Source organism: Chiloscyllium punctatum, chromosome 37, assembly GCF_047496795.1.
Source record: "Chiloscyllium punctatum isolate Juve2018m chromosome 37, sChiPun1.3, whole genome shotgun sequence".
In the NCBI taxonomy this organism is placed as follows: domain Eukaryota; kingdom Metazoa; phylum Chordata; class Chondrichthyes; order Orectolobiformes; family Hemiscylliidae; genus Chiloscyllium; species Chiloscyllium punctatum.
The window spans coordinates 68,318,223-68,340,137 of NC_092775.1; the positions used below are offsets into that span (position 1 = coordinate 68,318,223).

The 21,915-nt window shown below is 39.1% G+C and overlaps 1 protein-coding gene and 1 long non-coding RNA gene across 4 annotated transcripts in view; one reads left to right on the plus strand and one right to left on the minus strand.

Annotated features, from left to right (window-relative positions):
• The window catches only part of LOC140463188 (uncharacterized), a 43,277-nt gene that overhangs the window by 17,988 nt on the left and 3,374 nt on the right, over positions 1-21,915 (plus strand). Inside the window, exon 4 of the long non-coding RNA XR_011954625.1 lies at positions 20,223-20,333. This is a non-coding gene — a long non-coding RNA (uncharacterized lncRNA). The remainder of the gene's footprint in view (positions 1-20,222; positions 20,334-21,915) is intronic.
• The window catches only part of znfx1 (zinc finger, NFX1-type containing 1), a 63,254-nt gene that overhangs the window by 8,739 nt on the left and 32,600 nt on the right, over positions 1-21,915 (minus strand). For all 3 annotated transcript variants that reach the window (XM_072556974.1, XM_072556976.1, XM_072556975.1), the window contains 6 exons: positions 14,039-14,271; positions 12,802-12,941; positions 10,928-11,082; positions 8,061-8,206; positions 3,700-3,810; positions 933-1,028 (listed from right to left, as the gene is read on the minus strand). In XM_072556974.1, coding sequence (XP_072413075.1) covers positions 933-1,028; positions 3,700-3,810; positions 8,061-8,206; positions 10,928-11,082; positions 12,802-12,941; positions 14,039-14,271 — 881 coding nt within the window. The remainder of the gene's footprint in view (positions 1-932; positions 1,029-3,699; positions 3,811-8,060; positions 8,207-10,927; positions 11,083-12,801; positions 12,942-14,038; positions 14,272-21,915) is intronic.

Below are 21,915 nucleotides of genomic sequence, written 5' to 3' on the forward strand. Positions count from 1 at the left end.
AGCATACCATTTAAGAAATACTCTGCACATCTGATTTGCCTACCAAAGTGAATAACCTCTAATTTTTTCCACATTATATTCCATCTTCTATATTCTTCCCATTTACTAAGCCCGTTAAAATTTTCCTAGAGTCCCATTACATCTTCCTTCCAAAATACCTTTGCTCTTAGCTTTGTATCATATGCAAATTTGGAAATATTACATTTGGTCTCCACCTCCAAATTATTGATATATAATGTGAACAGCTGGGGCCCAAGTATCGATCCTTGCGGTACCCCACTAGTCACAACCTGTAAACGTGAGATTGACTTATTCTTTACTACTTTCATTACTACATTTTTTATTAATCAATCATTAATTCATATCAGTACATTACATCTGATTCCATGTGCTTAAATATTTCTAATTAGTCTCCCGTGGGGTACTTTATCAAATTCTTCTGAAAATCAAGTGGACTATGACTATTGGCTCTCCTTAATCAATATTGCTGATAAAATCTTCAAAAAAACTCAGTCAAACGCAATTTCCTATGTTTGGAACCATTGTCCTAAAACATGGAATTCCCTCCTTAAATCTGTCTGCCTCTATCTCTCATTCCTCCTTGAAGATAATAGTTAAAATCTGCTTTGTTAACCAAGTGTTTGGTCATCTGCCCAAATACCATTTTACATGAATTAAGTGTCAAAATGTTTTTACATTGATTTAGTTTCAAATTAGCTTTATAATACTCCTTTGAAGGGGCATTTAATTACATTAAAGGCACCATATGAATGGAAGTGTGGACCAAAAGCTTTTATCATCCTAAGTGCTTCAGTGACTTCTCTAAATTACTTCAATGATCAGAGTAAAACTGCATTCGATATTATCCAATTTAGACTTGTTCCATTGCTCTCAAAATGGTTGATTCACAAATGTAGAAATGCAGACCAAACCTTGATATTTTCATAATTCATCACAGATGGGTGATTCTCTAGCTGTTCATAGATATGAGGACTCAATAATGCAGCTATTTCAGGCCTCATGCGATGCTGGAACAAAAAAAAATCATGACAGAATTAACATTTTCTCCCAAATGTTAACCTCCCCCATACAATCACAGTCACTATTCTGTAGATATTAAACTCATGGGGAAATGTAATGATTTATAGTCTATTGTGAGTATCTTCTTAACTCTAATAGAGTCGGTTACTCCCATGTGCAAAACTTGGCTTGTATCCCTATAATCTCCTTGTATGTCAGCATCACGTTGTAGCCTGAGAAAGATAGACATATCTTAACAATGTTTTAAGAATGTCACTAACTTTAAAAAAAAACATTCATGGGCAGGGCCAGCATTCAATGCCCATCCCCAATTACCCTGGAGAAGGTAGTGAGCTACATTTTTGAACCACTGTAGTCCACAAGGTTTGTGTACAGAGGTCAGTGCTAGCCAAACATAAGGCCACAAATCAGCATCATCTGTGCACAGCTTGTATGGTTTGCAAATGAGCAGACATCAAGAAACATATTAAACATCATGATAACTCTACACAGTCAACACAAACGCAATCCTCAGAATGAAGGAACAGAAGGATCAAACTCACAACTTTATGTGGTAGTTCCCAGGTCCGGTCTAGTCAGTTGGCAGCAAGTACCCTTCAGAGACTATGAAATGGCTCATTCAGTATTCTGAATGCTCCATGTTAATATTTGACAACTTTAACATTACTCATGTTCATATGGGTTATTTGTTCACGTACACAGTCATGTTAGACATTGATTTTCTTCAAGGAAAGGGAATGTTGTGATAGTATGCTTGCTAATACATAAAGTAGGTTTATTTAAAGAAATGATTATATAACTAGTTAGATCATAACGGGGAGAGAGACAATGTCACATCTTAATCAATTTGTATAATAAGCAGTATATGAAACAGCCTCCAAAAAAGTTCAGTATTCAATCTCTATGTTTCCCTTCAGCTTTAATTGCTTAAGCTAGAGAGAGAGATAATACAATAACTATAACTGGGGACATAGGGTGCTAGTGGCACTATTGTGATGCTCCACCCCAAACCTTAAGCACAACACACGAAGAGCTTACAACTGACATTCTCATTAAGATCAACATCACCTGTGTAGCTGCAACAGGAAAATTTGTTGCTGATTTTAAATTCATTGGATTTCACTTCAATCTTACAATGGCTTTCCAAAGCTTTGCTGCATTCTTCTGGTCATCCTCAAAGAGACTGGAAGTATGACTCCTGTGAGACCTTCAATTCTGACAGTAACCTTAACTTTGATACCTTGCTTCTCTGGATCAATAACGTTTTGGTCTTAGAGGCATAGTTCAAGCACCTACTTTAAACAGTCTGTATTCTAGATGCTTTCTAGCACATCTCTGGACATCTTGCTGTGACTGTATCATTTTATTTTTATCCCCTAAGGAGGGACTGTGGCTTTAAAAGCTGTCATGAACTGTAATGGCAGCAGAGCTGAGAACAAGCTGCCCCCTGAGTGGTATTGGCAGCATGGGCTTGTAGCCTGCAGGCAAGGGAGGGACCTGGCATCATGATTAATTAATAGTGGGCAAATATACTGATAGTAGAAAAGGACTCGGTGTCAAAGAAACAAGACTGCAGTGAACTCTGCACCTGAAATTGCCATTGCTTTTCTTCACTGGTTCAGATAAATCAGAGAATACAGTCAGTTACACTACTGACACAATCACTCTCGGAGATAAAGCTGGTGATCTATTTGCACCTTTTCACAAGGAGGTTCCAATTTAAATAATTATTGTCAGTGAGTACTCAATGTTATTGCCTCAATACAGCTTCTGCTATGTTGTATTATCCATTATCAGGTAATGTACACAAAACTGAAACAGACATACCGATTGAACACAGATTTTTAATGAGGCTTCTTCTTATTGCTGTTATTGTGCTGATCACTGCGCAAATTAAAGTAGCTACTGGCTCACATGACATTACTTCATTTCTTATGATGAAATAACTATTTACATAATGATATATACTAACTTAGTATTGTTCAAAACAAGATCAATCCAGGTTATTTTATTGAACCAAGTTGGAACAGCAACAACAGCAGGACCACTAGTGCCTCTAAATATGCTGGGCCCACACTGTCACAAGCATGAGCTACACCCAGAATGCTGCTGGGATTTCTCAGATCTGTAGCAGAGATTTGACAGCTGACCCTGTTGCTGTAGCATTGCACTGACGTGTGCATGATAAATGTGGAAACCATAGGAACATAATTGCTGGGAGTGTTTGAACAAAGCAACCTCAATTACCATGCAACAAGAATTTAGGAAGCAGCACTTCAGCTGGCTCTCATTCCTGCTCTTTACACCTGTTCACAGAAGGAAGGAATTTGTATCTGGGGAGGTTTTGCTCATCACAAATTCCCATGCGAACATTTACTTTAGATTAATACAATAGCAGGAGGGAATTTTTCAGCTCCAGCAAGAAACAGTTTATTATTTGTGTGGCTGTACTAGCTACTGGAGTAGCGGTTCTTGAGAAATTAGTAACAGGAGCTGTGAAATTTTATCCTCCCTGAAAGCCAAATATTGACCTATCAATTTTTGTAATATCATGGTTAGAAAATGACAACCTTTAATTTGCTCCAATTTAAGTTACGGCTATGTTCCAACAGCATTGAGGCAAGGTAGCTGAAAAATTTTGCATTCATCCATTCTCACCTGATAATCTAGTCGTACATAAGGAACGTTCACTTTTACAAGACGTTCAAACAAAGACACTTCCAGATAGAAGTTTCTGGCCAGATCGTATACTGTAGCACTTGGTCGAAGCTGTTAAGAAAGAATTAAATATTAATGACTGGAGTTAAAAGACACAGAAAACACACAAAATTCACATAATTGGCCCATAACAGATGATCAGACAGGCACATTAAAAACTCTTCAAAAGCATTATTAGAATGTTAAGATGACATTTCATAGTAGTCACTGGATAATCACCAAGAAAACCACACAGGCTGCAGATTGGCATATTATGAGAGAAACATCAAGTGTAAGATCATAAGGAAGTCTTTTGTGAAACCATAATGTATTGAAATTAAAGCATGTTCTTTTGGACGTTCAGCCTAGTCTGGCATAGGTTTGTGTAAAATAGCACTTTCATTGAAGTAGTTCCCAGTTTAGATGGTTACAGCTGCTGAATTACAGTTCAGGCTGTTGGTTACAAAAATCTTGTCTTGTTTAAAACCTAGACATTTCAGTGGACTATCTGAGATTTTGTAGAGCAATCCTGTTACATCATTTAAAAAAAAACATGCATTGCTAATATTTAAATAAGTGATAAACAGATTATGGTGTCAAAAAAAGTTGTGGCAAGGACAAAATGATTGACATTGAATGTATGCACAGGACCCCTGGGCAAAATTGTGTTCATCTTTACAATCTATGAGCATCAAAACAAATTTGTTTTTTTTTGGTTCTATTTTGAGGTTGATGACAAAAACTCACTTTCGGGACAACTGGAGAAAAAAGGTGACAAACCAAGTTGAAAAATAGTTAAACAAAAAGTTATTTGTATTTGCTTGTACATCTGCTCTTCAGATAGGACAGCACACCACAAGAAGTGGAATGTGGAAAGAAGCAAGAAGGGGGTGGTGGTGATGGGTTGTTTTTCAGACTGGAGGCCTGTGACCAGTGGTGTTCCACAGGGATTGATACTGGATTGACTTTTGTTTGCCATTTTTATAAATGATATGGATGAGAATATAGGAGGCATGGTAACTAAGTCTGCAGATGGCACTAAAATTGGTGGACAGGTTTTCTAAGATTAAAAAGTGAAATTGACCATTTGGATCTGAAGAGTGGCAGATGGAGTTTCATTTGGATAAATGCGAGGTATTGCATTTTAGTTAAACAAAGGCAAGACTTACGCAAGTAATGGTAGAGCCCTGGGCAGGGTTGTAAAACAGAGGGGTCATGTACATTATTCTTTGAAATTTGCATCACAGATAGACAAGGTGGTTAAGCAGGTATTTAGCACGCTTGTCTTCATTGCTCAGACTTTTGAGTACAGGAGTTGGGATGTCATGCTGAGGTTGTACAAAATGTTGATGAGGCCTCTTCTGGAGTACTGGATCATCTTGCTCTAGGAAGGATGTTATTAAATTGGAGAGGGCTCAGAAAAGATTAACCAGGATGTTGCTGGGAATGGAGGGTTTAAGTTATAAGGAGAGGCTGGGACTTTCTTCACTGGAGCATAGGAGGTTGAGGTGTGATCTTATAGAGGTTTGTAAAATCATTAGGGACATGGATAAGGTCAGTGGCAAGGCTCTTTTCCCTGGGGTGTGGGAGTTCAAAACTAGGGAAGAAAGTTTTAAAAAGGACATGAGGGGCAACCTTTTTTTTAACACAGTGAGTGGTTCATGTGTGGAATGAACTACCAGAGGAAATGGTGGATGTAGGTACAGTTGCAATATTTAAAAGACATTTTGATAAGCTCAGGAATAGGAAAGGTTTGGAGGGATATGGGCTAAATGCAGGCAAGCGGGACCAGTTTAGTTTCAGCGTGGACTAGTTGGACCAAAAGGTCCATTTCCATGCTGTACGACACTAAGGTCATTTTTGTATTCGTCATTTCGAAGGTAAATTTTTAGAAAACACATCGAGTATTGTGACTTCATGACGACAAACATCGCCATGAATTTTCCATTGCAACTGGTGAAGCTAAATACAGGAAACTATTCCTATATGTGCACACTATTACCTTAGTTTGGCTCATTGACAGTTCATATGCCCAAACTCTGCAGCATATCTTGCTGGAAGCAGATGTTGCTATTAGTGTTGGTCATTCCATTCATGTATCCTAAACTTATCTTTAATTTGCCATCTATTGCAAGATGCAAGTAAGTTTCATCACATGAAATGAACCAAATGAGGATCTTAACCATGAATAGTCTTTACCAATAAAATACTCTTGAACATTTTATTGGCACAAACATCAGTTTCCATCTTTCCCTCCTGGGCCCTTTCCCTTTCCAGAAATGAACACTCCTTTGGGGAAGAACTCAGCTCATTACATAAAAAAATTCAATAACACATGCACCAAATTAACAAACTGTTCAATTAGTCAAATTAAATAAATGCTAACTAGGGGTAGGGAAAAAAAATGGAGAAACAAGGGAAGGAACGAAATCAGAATTGTTGGAAAGGGAGATAAAGCACTCCAGCCCAAAGGTCCCACCACTCAAAGCGATGAGGCTTCTGGTGGACTAAAGGACAGTTTTTTTTAAATTTCATATGCTGTACATCTCTCTATACTGTAGTGATTGTAATGAGGTCAGTCAACTGGACATTCCATAATATGAGTTCCTTCAGTGGTCCCCTGGTCCAAACAAGGGAATATGGCTCACACAAAAGGGTAAATGTCAGGATATTGAGGCTGGAGTGCCTGATTCAGTGAGAGGCAGTACTGTTGTCAAAGGCTATGCATTTGTATATAAAGGGTTATTGGTAATGGGATACTAGTATCTGAAGAGTTACTTGATATACATTATTTCGTAATGTATTAATAATATTATGGACTAGACAAAACCCTCTTCAAAAATATCAAGAAGATACCCTAGACCCGAGCTTTTATATTATTTAAAGTGTGAGGTGATGTGTTCCAGATGTAATTTGATTGGTTACACTCCTCGGCTTTAAGCAAAACACACTTTACTCATCCTACAGGTAAAATAAAAACAAAAGAAAGAAGAATCGATATAACTTCGACTCTGTTGGAAAACTTAACAGAAAACCAGATTATATAACTGCAAAATAGCAACTGTTCCAACAGTGAAACCCATAAATACACCCTTGACAGAGGCAAGTTCAGTAAAGTGGTTTGTTTCTCCAGTTCAGGAGGAAAGAACACCAAGAGAAAGTTCTGTTCGAGAGCAGGGTATGGCAGCTTCTAAAACCAATTTCAAACCCAAACAACTACTGAAAGCTAAACTAAAAGCTTCATTCTATGGGAGCTTGACTCCACCCATTCATGCTGCTTAGATTGTTCCAATCTTAAAAGGAAAACCCAAGACCTCACGAAGTGTTTACTTTATTGGCTTGGAAAAGATAACTCAGTTCAAAACCTCTTTAAAAAGGACAAAATACACCTCTTAAAATCATAGTATCGTCACAGTAAACATAACTCATGATAACATCAAAATAAATGACTTCAAAGGAAAACTGTAACATAACCCTAGTATATGAATGTCCAATGACTATTGTTATGGACCAGACCAGGCCCCTCAACATATATCAAAAATATAGTCAGCCATTAACTTTATCATGTTTTAAGAGTAAATGTGAGGTGCTGTTTTCCAGATGCTATTCAAACTACTCAACGTTAAGCAAAACAATTTATTTAAGCATGATAGTTAAAGTAGCACAAAAGAAAGAGGAACTTGGAATAACCTAACTCCATTGGAAAACTTAACAGAATAATAGATACAGTAATTATTACTAATTAACTGTTACAATATAATAACATCCCAAATACACCCCTTTGGTAAAAGGCAAATTCAGGAAATAGTCTCACACACAGTTTACTAATCCAGGAGGAAAGAACATCAAAAGACAGTTGAGAGAGAGTATAGCAGCTGGGAGAGACCCACTGCATTCCAAATCTTCTGAGACCCCAGCAACAACTGCTGAATCTAAAATCACTGATTCGGTGGATGGGAGCTTGACCATATCCACTCAGACTACTTCTATTGTTTCACCTTTTAAAAAAACACCCAAGGCTTCTCAAGTTGATTGTCTTCTCATAGACTGCTCAGCACCTCTAATCTCTCTCTAAAAGAAATCAGGATAAAAGATACCTCTTAAAACCGTCTTCACACTATCATCTGCTCTCAATCAACTCTGACGCAGTTACTTTCAGCCTTGAAAGGACCTGCATTTCGAACTATGACAGTAGCATTCCCCCCTCCCCCAAACTGCTTTGAAAGAGTAGAGAAGATCATCAAAGAAAGCAGGAAGCAATGCTTAACCAAATCAAATGAGCAGTCAATTAAGTGGCAGAAGGGAAGAGCAGCTGTACTGACCTGCTGGTGATCCCCGATCAGGATAAGATGTTGGCAAGCACTGCTGAGTGTTGTTATTAAATGAGCTTCCAGAACCTCAGCTGCTTCCTCTACTACCACAATGCGGGGTCTTAGCTCCTGGAGTACCTTCCTGTATTTCGCTGCACCTAGTTGCATGGATAATTCAAGTCAATACTTTTAGTCATGGAGTCACAACTCCTGATTTTTGTACAAAGGTAAGTATTGCAGATGCTGAAATAAAAACAAGAAATGCTAGAAATACTGTGACCTTTCATCAGGATTCCAGATCCGCCTAAAGATTATTACTCCAAAATTTTAGGCCCAGGTTTTGTAGTGAGCCAGATTTGTCGTGATCTGTCACATCAATCTGGGAACAGTTGTGAGTGAGCCTGCAATTTCTCACCATTGATTAGCATGTCAGTTCTCAGCACAGGTCAGACTTCTGGTCATTTTCCAGGAGATTGGGTGAGGTTCAGAATAGCAACTTCATGCTTGTCATTTGTTACGGACCAGACCAAACCACCTCAAAACATATCAAGGACATAACCTAGACCTGAATTTTTATCTTATTTAGAGGCAAGTAATTTAATTGGTCAAATTTTAAGAAAAACATATTTTATTCTTACACTGCTGTTAAAATACATACAAAATGGCATAACTTTAACTCTATCAAAATACTTAATAAACTAATATATTATTTAAATACTGCTCATCTACTGTTCCAATATAGCAGCATCTCAAAAACACACCTTCAGCAAAGGCAAATTCAATAAAATAGATTTCCCTCACATGCTATCGCCTCCAGTGCAGAAGAAGGAACACCAACAGAATGAAACTAGCAGCAGAGAGAGAACTCAAACTTTTTTTCAGCAGCGGAGAGAAAGAGAGAGAGGGAGAGATGTATCTCGCAGCTTCATTTTGAACAACTGAAAGCAAAATTAAAATCCTGTGTCGGTTTCACCAATGCTTCTTTTGCCCAAATAAAAAAAACAAAGCGGTTTACTCCTCTTTTCATGGGGCAGCCACCTCTCTTCAAGAGAAACAGGACAGGACAAATCTCTCTTAAAGGCACATTTCATCGCACATGAGGGATTCAGTCAGCCCCCTGTAGTATCCGAAACATGGCCAGAATGAGGTGGTCACCTCCCACTGCCAGGCTAGGATAAGAGTGACCAGGATTGCTTTGAAACACCCACTCCCCATCCAACAATGTCGACTTGGAAATGATCACAGTTGCAAGTTGAGACTGGAATGGCACAAAGTTGGTCTGGCAGCTAAAGGGGCATGTCAGTCTGTAAGTTCTCCCCCACTCTCTTTCCTGGAACTACAGGCTGTCCCTTTTCCATGGTGGAAGGCCTCCCATTCGCAATACTGAGTAAAAATTGTATTGAGTAACATAGTGCAGTACACGGTCCCTTGTTTGATCCCAATGTCAATGAGAAAGTCTAAGCTCAAACTAATTAAGAAAAAGGTTATCAATCTCTCAATGAATTGAAGGAAATAATGAAGGGAAACCTATAGCTGTGATAGAGAAATGATTTCTCTCTGCTGTTTGAGCAGTGAACATGATGGTGTTGAGTTAGATGGGGCTATTGTCTTATTGTGTGTTTTCACAATTTGTTAAGGGTAAATAAGTCAGATTTCAGTCTGGGCTTGGACTTGTCCAGTGTAATATCAGGTAGGATCATAACAGGACACTGCTACCCCATCTGTGTTCTTCCAGCCTTTTTGTTTTGATTTTAACATTTTTGTGTTTTCAAATAACGGAGGGAAATTTACTTAAACCTTGCTACAGGTGACACATTTAAGAGGGTTTAAGAAATTCTGGGCTGCCACAATCACCACAATGTGATAAGGGACACTGATGACTACCAGGAGAAGCTGCTGTGCAGTTTGTACATATGGACTGTCAACAATGTGCAATGGTGACCTTTTGTCACAATCTATGACTTGGTATGTGTCATAAAATTCAGAGATGATATACCCAAGCAATGTTAAAACTCACGAAATAAAGACCCAAATTTGGAGTTATGATTACAATAAGAGGAAGTTAAAAGGTTGCCAAGCAGTGAGACTGCTGATCAGCAGACACTGAGTGTGTGCTTCTGGTTCATCAGGTCGGATTCTCCTCTTTCAAGCTGAAATCCACCCAGCCTAACCTCAGTCCTAACTCATTTCTCTCCACTGGGAGGGCATTTGATAGTCATAGTGGTCGCCTGACAATGCCAAAATGAAAAAGTCAGACTTTTAAGGAAGCAGAAGTATCCCAAACATCAGCGAGTCATTGGCCTTGTAGGTTTTAGGAGAAGCTTACGACTACTAAACAAGATAGGTGGGGACTATGTTTAAGGAAGACGACACCATTACAAGAGCTGGGGAGAGGGGAGGGCTGATGACAGTTACAGCCATTTCGATCACCTTCTACATGGTGGTCGCTGGAAACATCAGTAACTAGGATGGACACTAGGCAAATCTGCAAGGATTACAGTTGAGGAGGATGTGAGCAGCAATGAAGGAAGGGCACAGTGGAATCCAAATTGCACAATGAAACAGGAATAGGAACAGTCTCCCTGCTAGAATACATCTCACTCTCTGCCCGTTTCAGGCTGTATTGTCAAAGCCGTTTTTTTGGTCACCCTGTTAAGTGTGTCAGCAAAATTCCATACGCAGCATGTATATTTGAATGAGAAACCCATTTATAAACAAGCTTACATTTCTGTTACATACTAGTCACAGAGAAAATATCCTACTCCTACTTCCAACCCCATTCCTACATGCAAGTTGGTAAATCAAGTTGAGTATTTTGATGTCATTGTTACATAACCTGCATTGAGTCAGCACAGTAAGTAAATGTAAAAAGATCACACCTGTTGTTGTCATCCCCACAACCTTAGCCTCCTTCAGGACCCAGAGGTCTTCTTGTAGCCTTAACTCTGCCAACCTGTCAGCTGCTGCTTGGTAGAGCTGCTCATGCTGAATTATCCTTCGTCTTACGTCCGTTTGATACATGGACAACCATAACCTGGAATTTTCAAAGGAATTTTTATAGCATCTAATTCTTAGGGTGCTCACTGGTCTAAAAGTATTGGAAACAATGTGGGAACTTTTTCCTTTAAAACACCCACAAACCCAGCTGTTGTGTCGTGGCTGGGTATTCCTGGAACAAATACACGCTCCACCCTATTCCCACACTTCAGATGTGCAGGAAATTCAAGTACAGTTATAGTACAACTCCATTACTAGCCACTAGACCTGTTTGTTTAGATCATTTTCAGTTATTTGCACTTAGAAATTTGAAGGTGCTTCTGTGCTCAGATTCAAACTTACGTATAACATGATCCTGATGAAAATTGAGAAGGTGGTTATTGGGAAGATATTTCTTCTTGAGGGGGAGACCATGACAAGGAACACAGTCTGAAATAAATGATTCTCTTTGAGGATGGCAATGGGAAGAAATCTTTTCTATCACAGGGTCTTTAGTCTGTGGAATTCTCTTCCACAGAAAACAGTGGAGGCTGAGTCATTTTCAAGGTGGATTAGGTGGGTTTTTGATGGACAAGTCAATTAGGGTTATGGGCAGACAGGAAATCAGGAGTTGGACCACAATCAGACCAGCCATGATCTTAGTGAATGGTGGAACAGGCTTGAAGGTCTGAGTTGCCTACTCTTGCTCTTACGTCCTGTTTTCCTATGTTCTTAAATTTGGATTGGTTCTATTCCTGGGGTCTCTGTAGTTTCCAGACAGGGATTAAGAGTCCACTTCCATTTTCTTTATCGTCACTATCAAACAATGCTTCCTCAGGACAAGGGTGAAGAAAATGTGCCCTGTTATTTCAATTTGCTGGTGGCAAGTTCTAAAATAAGGTACCTCTTGCAGCATTTGATCAGTTTCTCAGAAATGCATGTTACATCTCACTACATTTAATACCTTCTGAACATAAAGGTAAAAAAGTTTTTTGAAAACCATTTCAGTAAAACAGATTAATTTCTATCAAATGAACTCATGTTACCAAAGTGGTGACAACATATTTATTGATTAATAAAACTCAATAACATCATGCAAAGTTTCTGTGGCATATATAACTTGGTTTCTTTTTTAATGTTGTGAATTTTAAATAGGAATTTTAAAACCACTTGCTAAGTCAAATTGTGTGGCTTCAGTAAACTGAGTTCAATGATTCCATGAGTGAGAATCATAGAACCCCTACAGCATGGAAGAAGGGCATTTGGCCCATTGAGTCCACACCTCCTCTCTGAAGAGCCCCCATCCCACCCTATCCCAGTAATCCTGCATTTCCCATGGCTAATTCACCTAGCCTGCACACCCCTGGACACTATAGGCAATTTAGCATGATCAATCCACCTAACTTGCACATCTTTGTCCTGTGGAAGGAAACCAGAGCACCTGGAGGAAATCCACACAGACACAAGGGGACTATGCAAAGTCCACACAGACAGTCGCTCGAGACTGGAATTGAAACCGGGTCCCTGACGCTGTGATGCAGCAGAGTTAACAACTGAGCCACCATGCCAAACACAAGAAATAAGTAGCTTCATTTGGGAAAAACCTCTTTCATACAGAACCCCAATAGGCTGCAGTAGAGGTATTTCTCTGAATGATAAAGCTCTGTTAAGTGGCAAGGTTATATGGTCTCAAGAACACTGGAGTTCAGCAACAAAAAGCTGGGCAAATACAGCAAGAAACCTTGAGGGAAATCAAGTAGCAGCACTCAGTTCTGACCTGTACAGGCGCCATCGATCTTTGAGAGGAAGCATCCAGATATTGAAAATTCTCTCCTCCTCTTGTGCAGTCATAGCACCACTCTTGCGGAGTTCCGCCTGTGCTTTCTGTTTCATTTTCTTCCTTTCACCCCGTTGCACCTGTTTTAAAACAGGAACAATGCACTTCAAGTGGGATTGAATAATCACACGAAAAAAATATATGTTGGAATAAAACGCAGTTTTAGGCAATGCAGGGGATAAACTTCAGGAATCTTTTAAATGATTACATATGTGATATGTTACTTCTACAATGTATTCTTTTCCAACTATGTGTTGGCTTCAGAGAATCTCATCCAGCCCACTTGGCCTCAAATCTCTAAGCAAATGCTCTGATGTGCACTGATAGCAGTAAGCTTCCCATTGCCATGGCATACTCTGAGGACTTTTATATCAATTTGTGCACGCTCATACTGATGGAGCGAAGAGTTGAAATTTCATCGACTGAATTATATTGAGGAGACTCCCCCACTGCCTTGCCTCAACTTAGACAGGGGAATTGTCTGTGCAAGGGAAGAATGGCTGCCCTAAGTTATTTAATCACTAATAAGCTGAAGATGGGATTTCTGCCACTTGGGGAGAGGACATCCCACCTCAAAGAGCTGCCAGCCAATCAGAGGCCAACAGCTCTCAAAGTAGCAGCAGCGCCAACATGAATAGTGGTCACTGTCAGTACTACACTTGGGCAATAAGAGGTAAGAATCAAAACTTTGTAACTGTCAGGGGTCAGCAGAGAGGGTAGGGGGTGCTGAGGTTTGGGAGTTCATTATGGAAGGGAAACCTTGGGAGTAGTTACAAATTGGGGAAGGGAAGTTGGGAGAAGAGATACTTAAATGGACCAGGGAACCACTTAAAGAGTGATATTGCCACTACTAAACCATGCGGGGAAATCTGTCGAGTTGGCCACCTGAATGCGAGTCTGTCCTGCCAGTTAAATGAGTGTGGTGGTGGGATGAAGTCCTCAAGTGGAAATATATTATCCACTTTTGAAGAGGCTCACTTGATCCACTGGTGGGCAGGTAGTATGAGTCCAGCCCTGCTACTGGTGTATTTACAGTAGGGTCTGAGTGGAAATGTAGGACATCCCACCTTGCTTTCAAACCTGTCAGCGAGAGAGCATTAAATCCAGCCCAAACTTCAGTGGTGAGTCCAACTAATCATGACAGCAGCTCTTTAAGTTTCAAAACCTCTGGATTCACCTGCCAGCCATCTTGGTCCTGTGGATTTCCTCTCTGAGCTCCCCGGTTGTTAAGATTCATTGCTAACAAGGTGTTTGCCAGTTCGTTGAGATCAGCATCTTGTTTCTTCTTGGTCCTCATTTTTGGCTCATCGTCATCAATCATTCTGTCTCTCTGGATAAGCTCTGCTTCCTCAGAGATTTGAATCAATTCATCCTCCATATCTTCATCTTCCAGATCCTCCTGCTCTTCATCTTCACAAAAAAATGCAATAAGAAGGTATATAACATGAGAGACAGGAGCAGGGTTGAGTCATATCATCTTGTTTATCTCCCATGCTTTTCAACTGGATCATAGCTCATTTTCCATCTCAACTCCATATCCTTGTCCAACTCCACCTCCCTTGATTTTCCAAATGTATTGTCTGCATTACGCTTACTTAATAATTGAGTACCATTGCTCAATAGGACAGTAAATTCTGAAAAGCTCAACCATCTGAGTGAAGGAAATTGTCCTCATCTCAGTTAAAATTGACCAATCCCCAATCCTAAAACTGTAATCCCTGGTTTCTAAACTATTGTCATATGATTCATTGAGAAAACTTCTCATTCCTCTAAATTCCACAAAATATAGGCCTATTCTAATAAATCTCACACAGAACATAGAACATTAGAACGCAGTATAGGCCCTTCGGCCCTCGATGTTGTGCAGACCTGTGAAACCACTCGGAGGCCCATCTAACCTGCACTATTCCATTTTCATCCATACGTCTATCCAATGACTATTTAAACGTCCTAAAATGTGGCTAGTCTTCTACTGTAGCAGGCAGTGTGTTCCACACCCCTAATATTCTGAGTAAAGGAACTACCTCTGACATTTGTCCTTTATCTATCACTCCTCAATGTAAAGCTATGCCCCCTCGTGCTAGCCATCACCATCTGAGGAAAAAGGCTGTCACTGTCCACCCTATCTAACCCTCTGATTATCTCAATTACGTCACCTCTCAACCTGCTTCTCTCTAATGAAAATAGCCTCAAGTCCCTCAGCCTTCCCTCCATACCAGGCAACATCCTAGTAAATCTCCTCTGAATCCTTTCCGAAACTTCCACAACATTGCTATAATGTGGTGACCAATACTGTACGCAATATTCCAAGTGCAGCCGCACCAGAGTTTTGTTCAACTGCAGCATGACCTCATGGTTCCAAAAATCAATTCCTCTACTAATAAAAGCTAACACACTGTACGCCTTCTTAACAACCCTATCAACCTGGGTGTCAACTTTCAAGGATCGATGTACCTGTACACCGAGATCTCTCTGCTCATCTACACTACCAAGAATCTTACCATTAGCCCAGTACTCTTTATTCCTGTTGCTCCTTCCTAAGTCAATCACCTCACATTTATCTGTCTTAAACACCATTTACCACCTCTCAGCCCAGCTCTGCAGCCTTTCAATGTCCCTCTATAACCTACAACATCCTTCTGCACTATCCACAACTCTACTGATCTTATTGTCATCTGTAAATTTACTAACCATCTGTCCATGTCCTCATCCAGGTCGTTATAAAAATGACAAACAGCAGTGGACCCAAAACAGATCTTTGTGGTATACCACTAGTCAACTGAACTCCAGAATGAACATTTCCCATCAACCACCACCCTTTTTCTTCTTTCAGCTAGCCAATATCTGATCCAAGCTGCTAAATCATCCTCAATCCCATGCATCTGTATTTTGTGCAATAGCCTACCATGGGGAACCTTGTCAGATGCCTTACTGAAATCCATATACACCACATTAACCGCTTTACCCTCATCCACCTGTTTGGTCACCTTCTTAAAGAACTCAATAAGATTTGTAAGGCACGACCTAACTTTCAACAAAACCATGTTGACTATCACTAATCAGCTTATTCCTTTCTAGATGATTGTAAATCCTATCACCTTTTACAACACTTCACCCACAACTGAAGTAAGGCTCCCTGGTCTATAATTACCAGGGTTGTCTCTACTCCCCTTCTTGAACAAGGGAACAACATTTGCTATCCTTCAGTCTTCTGGCACTATTCCTGTAGACAATAACAACATAAATATTGGCAATGTTATCCCTGGCTTCCCAGATATTCTTAGGATAAATCCCATCTGGCCCAGGGTACTTATCTATTTTTACACTTTCCAGAGTTGCCAATACCTCTTCCTCATGATCCTCAATCCCATCCAGTCTAGTAGCCTCTATCTCAGCAGTCTCCTCAAAAACATTGTCTTTTTCCAGTGTAAATACTGCCTAAAAATATTCATTTAGTGCTTCCCCTATCTCCTCTGACTCCACGCATGACTTCCCACTACTATCCTTGATTAGCCCTAATTTTATTCTATTAATTCTTTCATATCTATAGAAAGCCTTTGGGTTTTCCTTGATCCTATTTGCCAATGACTTCTCATGTCCCCTCCTGGCTCTTCATAACTCTTTTGGTCTTTCCTGGCTAACCTGTAACTCTCAAGCACCCTAATTGAGCTTTCACATTTTATCCTAATATAAGCTTTCTTCTTCCTCACCTCACAGGTCAATCTTTACTGTAATCCCGCTAAGATAAATACACCTTCCTTTGATGAAGAGACGGAAACTGTACATATAATTTCAGGTATAGTCTCATTATTTCTCCAAACTCCTTAGAATAAAAGTGAACACAGCACATGCTGTCTATAGTGCCTTTATTGTAATAACACATCCCCAATCACTTTTCATGTATGAATAAACCTAAGTTAGATGCCAAGCCATATTAATAATGTGATGGTCTAAAGATAAGGGAATTCAGTTTTGTGCATGGATTGGAGAAATTGGGGAGGTTGTCCTTGTAGAAGAGTAGGTTGGGAAGAGATTTGATTTTCAAAATCATGAAAGATCGAGGCATAGGAAAAATAAAGGAATTTCATTGGTGGAGAACCAGAGGACACCAATGGCAAAAAGAATCAAAGGCAATAAGAGGGCAAACCCTTTTAGGGAGCAAGTCATTAAGTCCTGGAGTAAGAGTGGTAGATGGCAGATTCAATTGTGACTTTCAAAAGGGAACTGGGTAATTCTTTTAAGAGGAAAGTTGGTCGGGCTAAAGGGAAAAGGCAGGGGAATGGGACAAGCTTGTGTTGGCCTTTGCAAAGAGCTAGTTCAAATATGATGGGCGGAATGACCTTCATATGCCGAGATTCAAAAAGGAGATATTAGGACAAACGTCCAAAGGTTTGGTCAAAGAGATCCATTTGAAGAGAAACTACGAAGGAGGAAATATTGGTAGAAAGGCTGGAGAGGTTGAGAGTGGGAATTCCAAAACATTTAGAGCCTAGAAAACTGAAGGTACAGTTGCAACTGTTGGAATGATTGCGCATTTCCAATTATTACTGTGTCAGAATTGCTGGAACACAGAAATCTCAGCAAGCAGTTATGATTAGAAGAGATAACCAATGTAGGGAGCAGCAAGGTCTTTGAATACAATGATAATAATTTCCAAGGTTGAAGTGTTGCCTAATCAGGAACCAAGGTGGGTCAGCGTGCATAGGGATGAACGGGGATTAGGATGTTGACCAGTTTGGACACAGGCAGTAAAAGTTTGAACCAACTCAAGTTTGCACAGAGGAATGAGGATGGTCGACCATGAGCACATTAGAACACCAAGTCCAGAGATGATAAAGTCATAATTGAGCATTTCAGCAATAAATGAGACGAAGAACGGACACAGTCAGGTATTGTGATTAAGGTGGAAATAGACAATCTTAATGTCAGTATCGATACATGGTTGAAACCTGACCTAGGAGTCAAACATAACAACAAAGCTATGATCAAGATTTGAATGCAAGGACATTTAAATTCCTCTGCATCATTATTTACTAGTGACATTATTAAAAATTTATTTTACTCTCTATCCTTCCTGCCAAAGTAGATAATTGTACAGTTGACTGAATCGTGCACAATCATTTAATCTTTCTGTAACCACTTCGTGTCCTCCTCACATTTACTTTTCCATCAGTTTTCCATTAGCAATCTTCTACATATTACACTCAATCCCCTCATCCAAGATGGTATTGATCGGAAATTGCTAAGTCCCTAACACTGATCCTTGCAGCACCCCACCAGTAATAACCTGCCAACTCAAAAATGATCTATTTTCTCTCCATTGATCTAAGCTAATACATTACTCTCAGCCCAGTGTAATGAGCCCTATTCTTGACATCTGACGTGAATGTGAAGCAACCCTTTCGTGATTTGGCACAGAGGACCCCTGGCCTCTGTGAAGTGTAGCACTACTGGGTCAACTATTCAAGTTAAAAGCAATCATTGCTTTAAAGACCAACAATGTATTGCCATTGCTGAAATAAGAAGAGGTTATGAGAGACAATTAATCCGCCCTCAAAATTGAGACTTAAGGTCTTCAGAATTTTATTTCTATATATATTGTATTTCCACTTATTACATATGTCAAGCCCTCTACTTTTCATTTGTTTTAATGATTGTGAGGGTATTCTGGGGTTTTAAATTTGTATAGCTTAAATTGTATAGTAGAAGATTAGGAATTCTTCCTTTTCTCTGCCAGTTATTAGAGTTAAGTGTGTTACAATAAACAAGTTATTTTCTGTTAATGATGTGAATTTCCTTTGTCCTGGATAGCAATGTCAGGCAAATTGGCTATTGTTTAATTGGGATTGTATACATTTAGCAACAGCATGTGCAATAGTGCAACATGATTATTGTTGCACTTCTCCCAGAGATTTAGGAGATTAGTGTTTCGGACCTTTTGAATGAGGTCAACGTAAAATTGGATGCGGAGTTAAAGTGCGTGGTAAAAGATAAACAGAAAGATGTCAGTTTTCACATACTAAAATAACATGCATTGGAAACAACTAAAACCATCCTGCCATTAGAATAGATATTCCTGATGGATTTAACCAAAAGTAACAAAGGCTAGACTGCTAAAATAGGAAAACAAGTGAAAAGTGGAATCGCCTCCCGGAACCAAAAAGGCAGAGCTAATTGAAATATTCACAAAACATCAGGGAACATGTGAAGTACAGGAGAAATTAGGTATACAAAGGGCTGAGTCACTCGAGTTAGCAAAAGCTCAATTGCGGTCCAAGCAGCTAGATTATGAAATAGAATTGAAGCTGATGGAAATAAAAAAAAAGGGAAATTAAACTTAAAAGCCTGAATTTGAAATATAGAGAGAGGTCAAACATAAAAAGAGTGCGTTTAAGAAGACAGAACTAGAGATTCATAAATAATGGGTAAAGAAAGGGTAAAAGTGGAGAGAGAGATAGGAAATACCATCTTAAAATCTTGCAGTTCACAGAAGTGACATCAGATGAAAAATTTGCAGGGAAAGTGTGTGGAGGCATTCTTTATGTCATTTGAAAAACTAGTAAGACAAAGTGACCAGGGAAAACTAGACAAGTTGACAGGTGAAAGACATGAAACATATGCATCACTGTCAGAGAAATTTCTATGGATTATCACGTTATTAAAATAGAAGGCTATTCTTGGTGAATAGGAGTTTGTTTCTCAAGCAAAAGTTTTGAAATTTGGGGAAGCAGCCTGTGCAAACATATACTGAATTTCAAAGGGTGAATCAACGTGATTGTGACAGATGGAAAGGAACATGAGGAGTAAACACCATGCATGAAGTTCTCAGTGAAATTATTCTCTTAGAAGAGCTTAAAAACTCATTAGCTTTTGTAGTAAGAACCTTTGTTGAAGACCAGAGAGTTACAACTGCTGGACAGACAGCAGGAATGGCTGATGATTGTGAAATAATGAATAAATGAAAACCTTTATTCCATCTAACTCAAACTCAAGAAGGATACAGAGTGGAAAAACAAAAGGATGGGAAGTAGCCAAGATAAAGAAAAGAGAGTTGGAAATGTGCTAAGATCCTCTTCTCAGATCAGGAAAGAAGGTGTTGAGGGTGTCAGTGAAATAATGTAGGATACCCTTGTTCAGAATGCTCAAAGTTACATGGGAAGCTCATGTGACTTATTTGGATTTGTAAGAGTGGGTCCAGAGAGGAGACTAAAGAAAACAAAAACACCAGAACAAACTAGCTCGGACTATAAAATGGAAGTTAACACGGCTGTCAGTGCAGGAATGGTGAATAAGGTAGGTGAGACATATAAAAGATCTTTTACAGAAAGTAATGGTAACCTCTTTTTCTTTAAATGATGCAGTTAAACACAAGAATTCTAAGAGAAACAGGAGCTACTGACACTCTTTTGCTGGAGAAAGAGATAATTTACCATTCAGAGAGTGCAATAAAAGCCAAAGAGTTAACAAACAAGGTAAGTAGAGACTATATCCTGGTTCTTTTTTACAAAGTGCAATTGGAAAGAGACTTGATGTCTAGAACAGTAGGAAAATAGTAAGAATTGCTAAGAAATTACGCAGGATCAGAGTTAACATACTCCTAGGTAAGGATATGGCTGCTGTGAAAATCATAGACTTTCTGTGGTTATGGGAAAAAACTGAGTAAGGTTAAAGAGATGGAACAGGCATAGCAAAAGTCCCAGGTATTTTTCCATCATGTATGATGACTAGAGCAATTATAAACAGTATGTCATCATTGTTGAAATTAAAAGGAATTAATAGGAAGAGTTTAATCCACCCATCAAATCGGGATTTCTGATCTTCAGAATTTAATTTTACTTGTTTTTTTTCTTTTAACTATCCACAAAAATGTATCAAACCGTCTGTCTTAATTGTAAACAACTGTGTAGGTATCCTCAGGTTTTATATGGGCATAATTCAAAACTGCATAGTAATTTCTTCTTTTCTCTTCAGTTGCTAAAGTTATAGAGTCATACGGCATGGAAACAAACCCTTTGGTTCAACCAGTCCACCTTGACCATAATACCAAACTAAACTAGTCCCACCTGCCTGCGCTTTGGTCCCTAACCCTCCAAACATTTCTTATTTATGTACTTATAACTTACTGTAAAAAATCTAACAGTAAAGCTAGAAATAAGCCTGAAACTCAGAAGCAGCTACAAGATCCAAGGTACTCTCAAACCACCATTTCATTTTAGTGTATTAGAATACATGAGTTACTTTTTTTAAGCTCTGAAATTCTTCTGTCCTGAAAGGCAGTCCATCAAACAAGCTGATCAGCTTGGTGGTCGAATTGGAATTTTATACATTTTGTGACAGCTTATCGACCAGTGAGGGGGTGATAATTTGCACACTCTTCCCAAGTTATGTTGTGACATAATAATACTGGGAAAGCAGATCAATACACTGGAGGGGTGGGATAAGTAGTCAGCTTGGCCCTGTTCAAGATGAACTGTAGTCTCTCCAGTCAGGATAGTTTTGGAAATTCTACCAAGGAAAACCATATCTTTTTTCAATGCAGTGACAGGAAGATTAAATTTTTTGGGCATGATAGCAACAATACTACAGGACAATCAAATGCTCCAAACTTGTTATTAAACTATGAATTGAAGATGGAGATTGAACTTGATGCTTTCATAACAGAGGTTAAAGGTTTTCTTAACCACGCTTGAAAGAGCATCAAATTAAGGTATAGCAGCAAAAACATACACAAAATAATTCACCCTATGAATAATGTACTTTGACAGCCATTTAACAGGTGGCAGGATCAAAGGTGACAAGTTTGCAACACAGTTTCTTCTGGGCTTTCAAGTTAAGGTTAATAATCACATAACACTGGGTTATAGTCCAACAGGTTTATTTGGAAATATTAGCTTTCGGAGCACTGCTCCTTCATCAGGTAGTTATGGAGCAGGATCATAAGACACTGAATTTATAGTAAAAGATTACAGTGTTATGCAATTGAAATAATATATTGAACAAACCTAGATCGCTGTCAAGCCTTTCATCTTTTAGAAGGGGTTGCAGGTTTCGGTT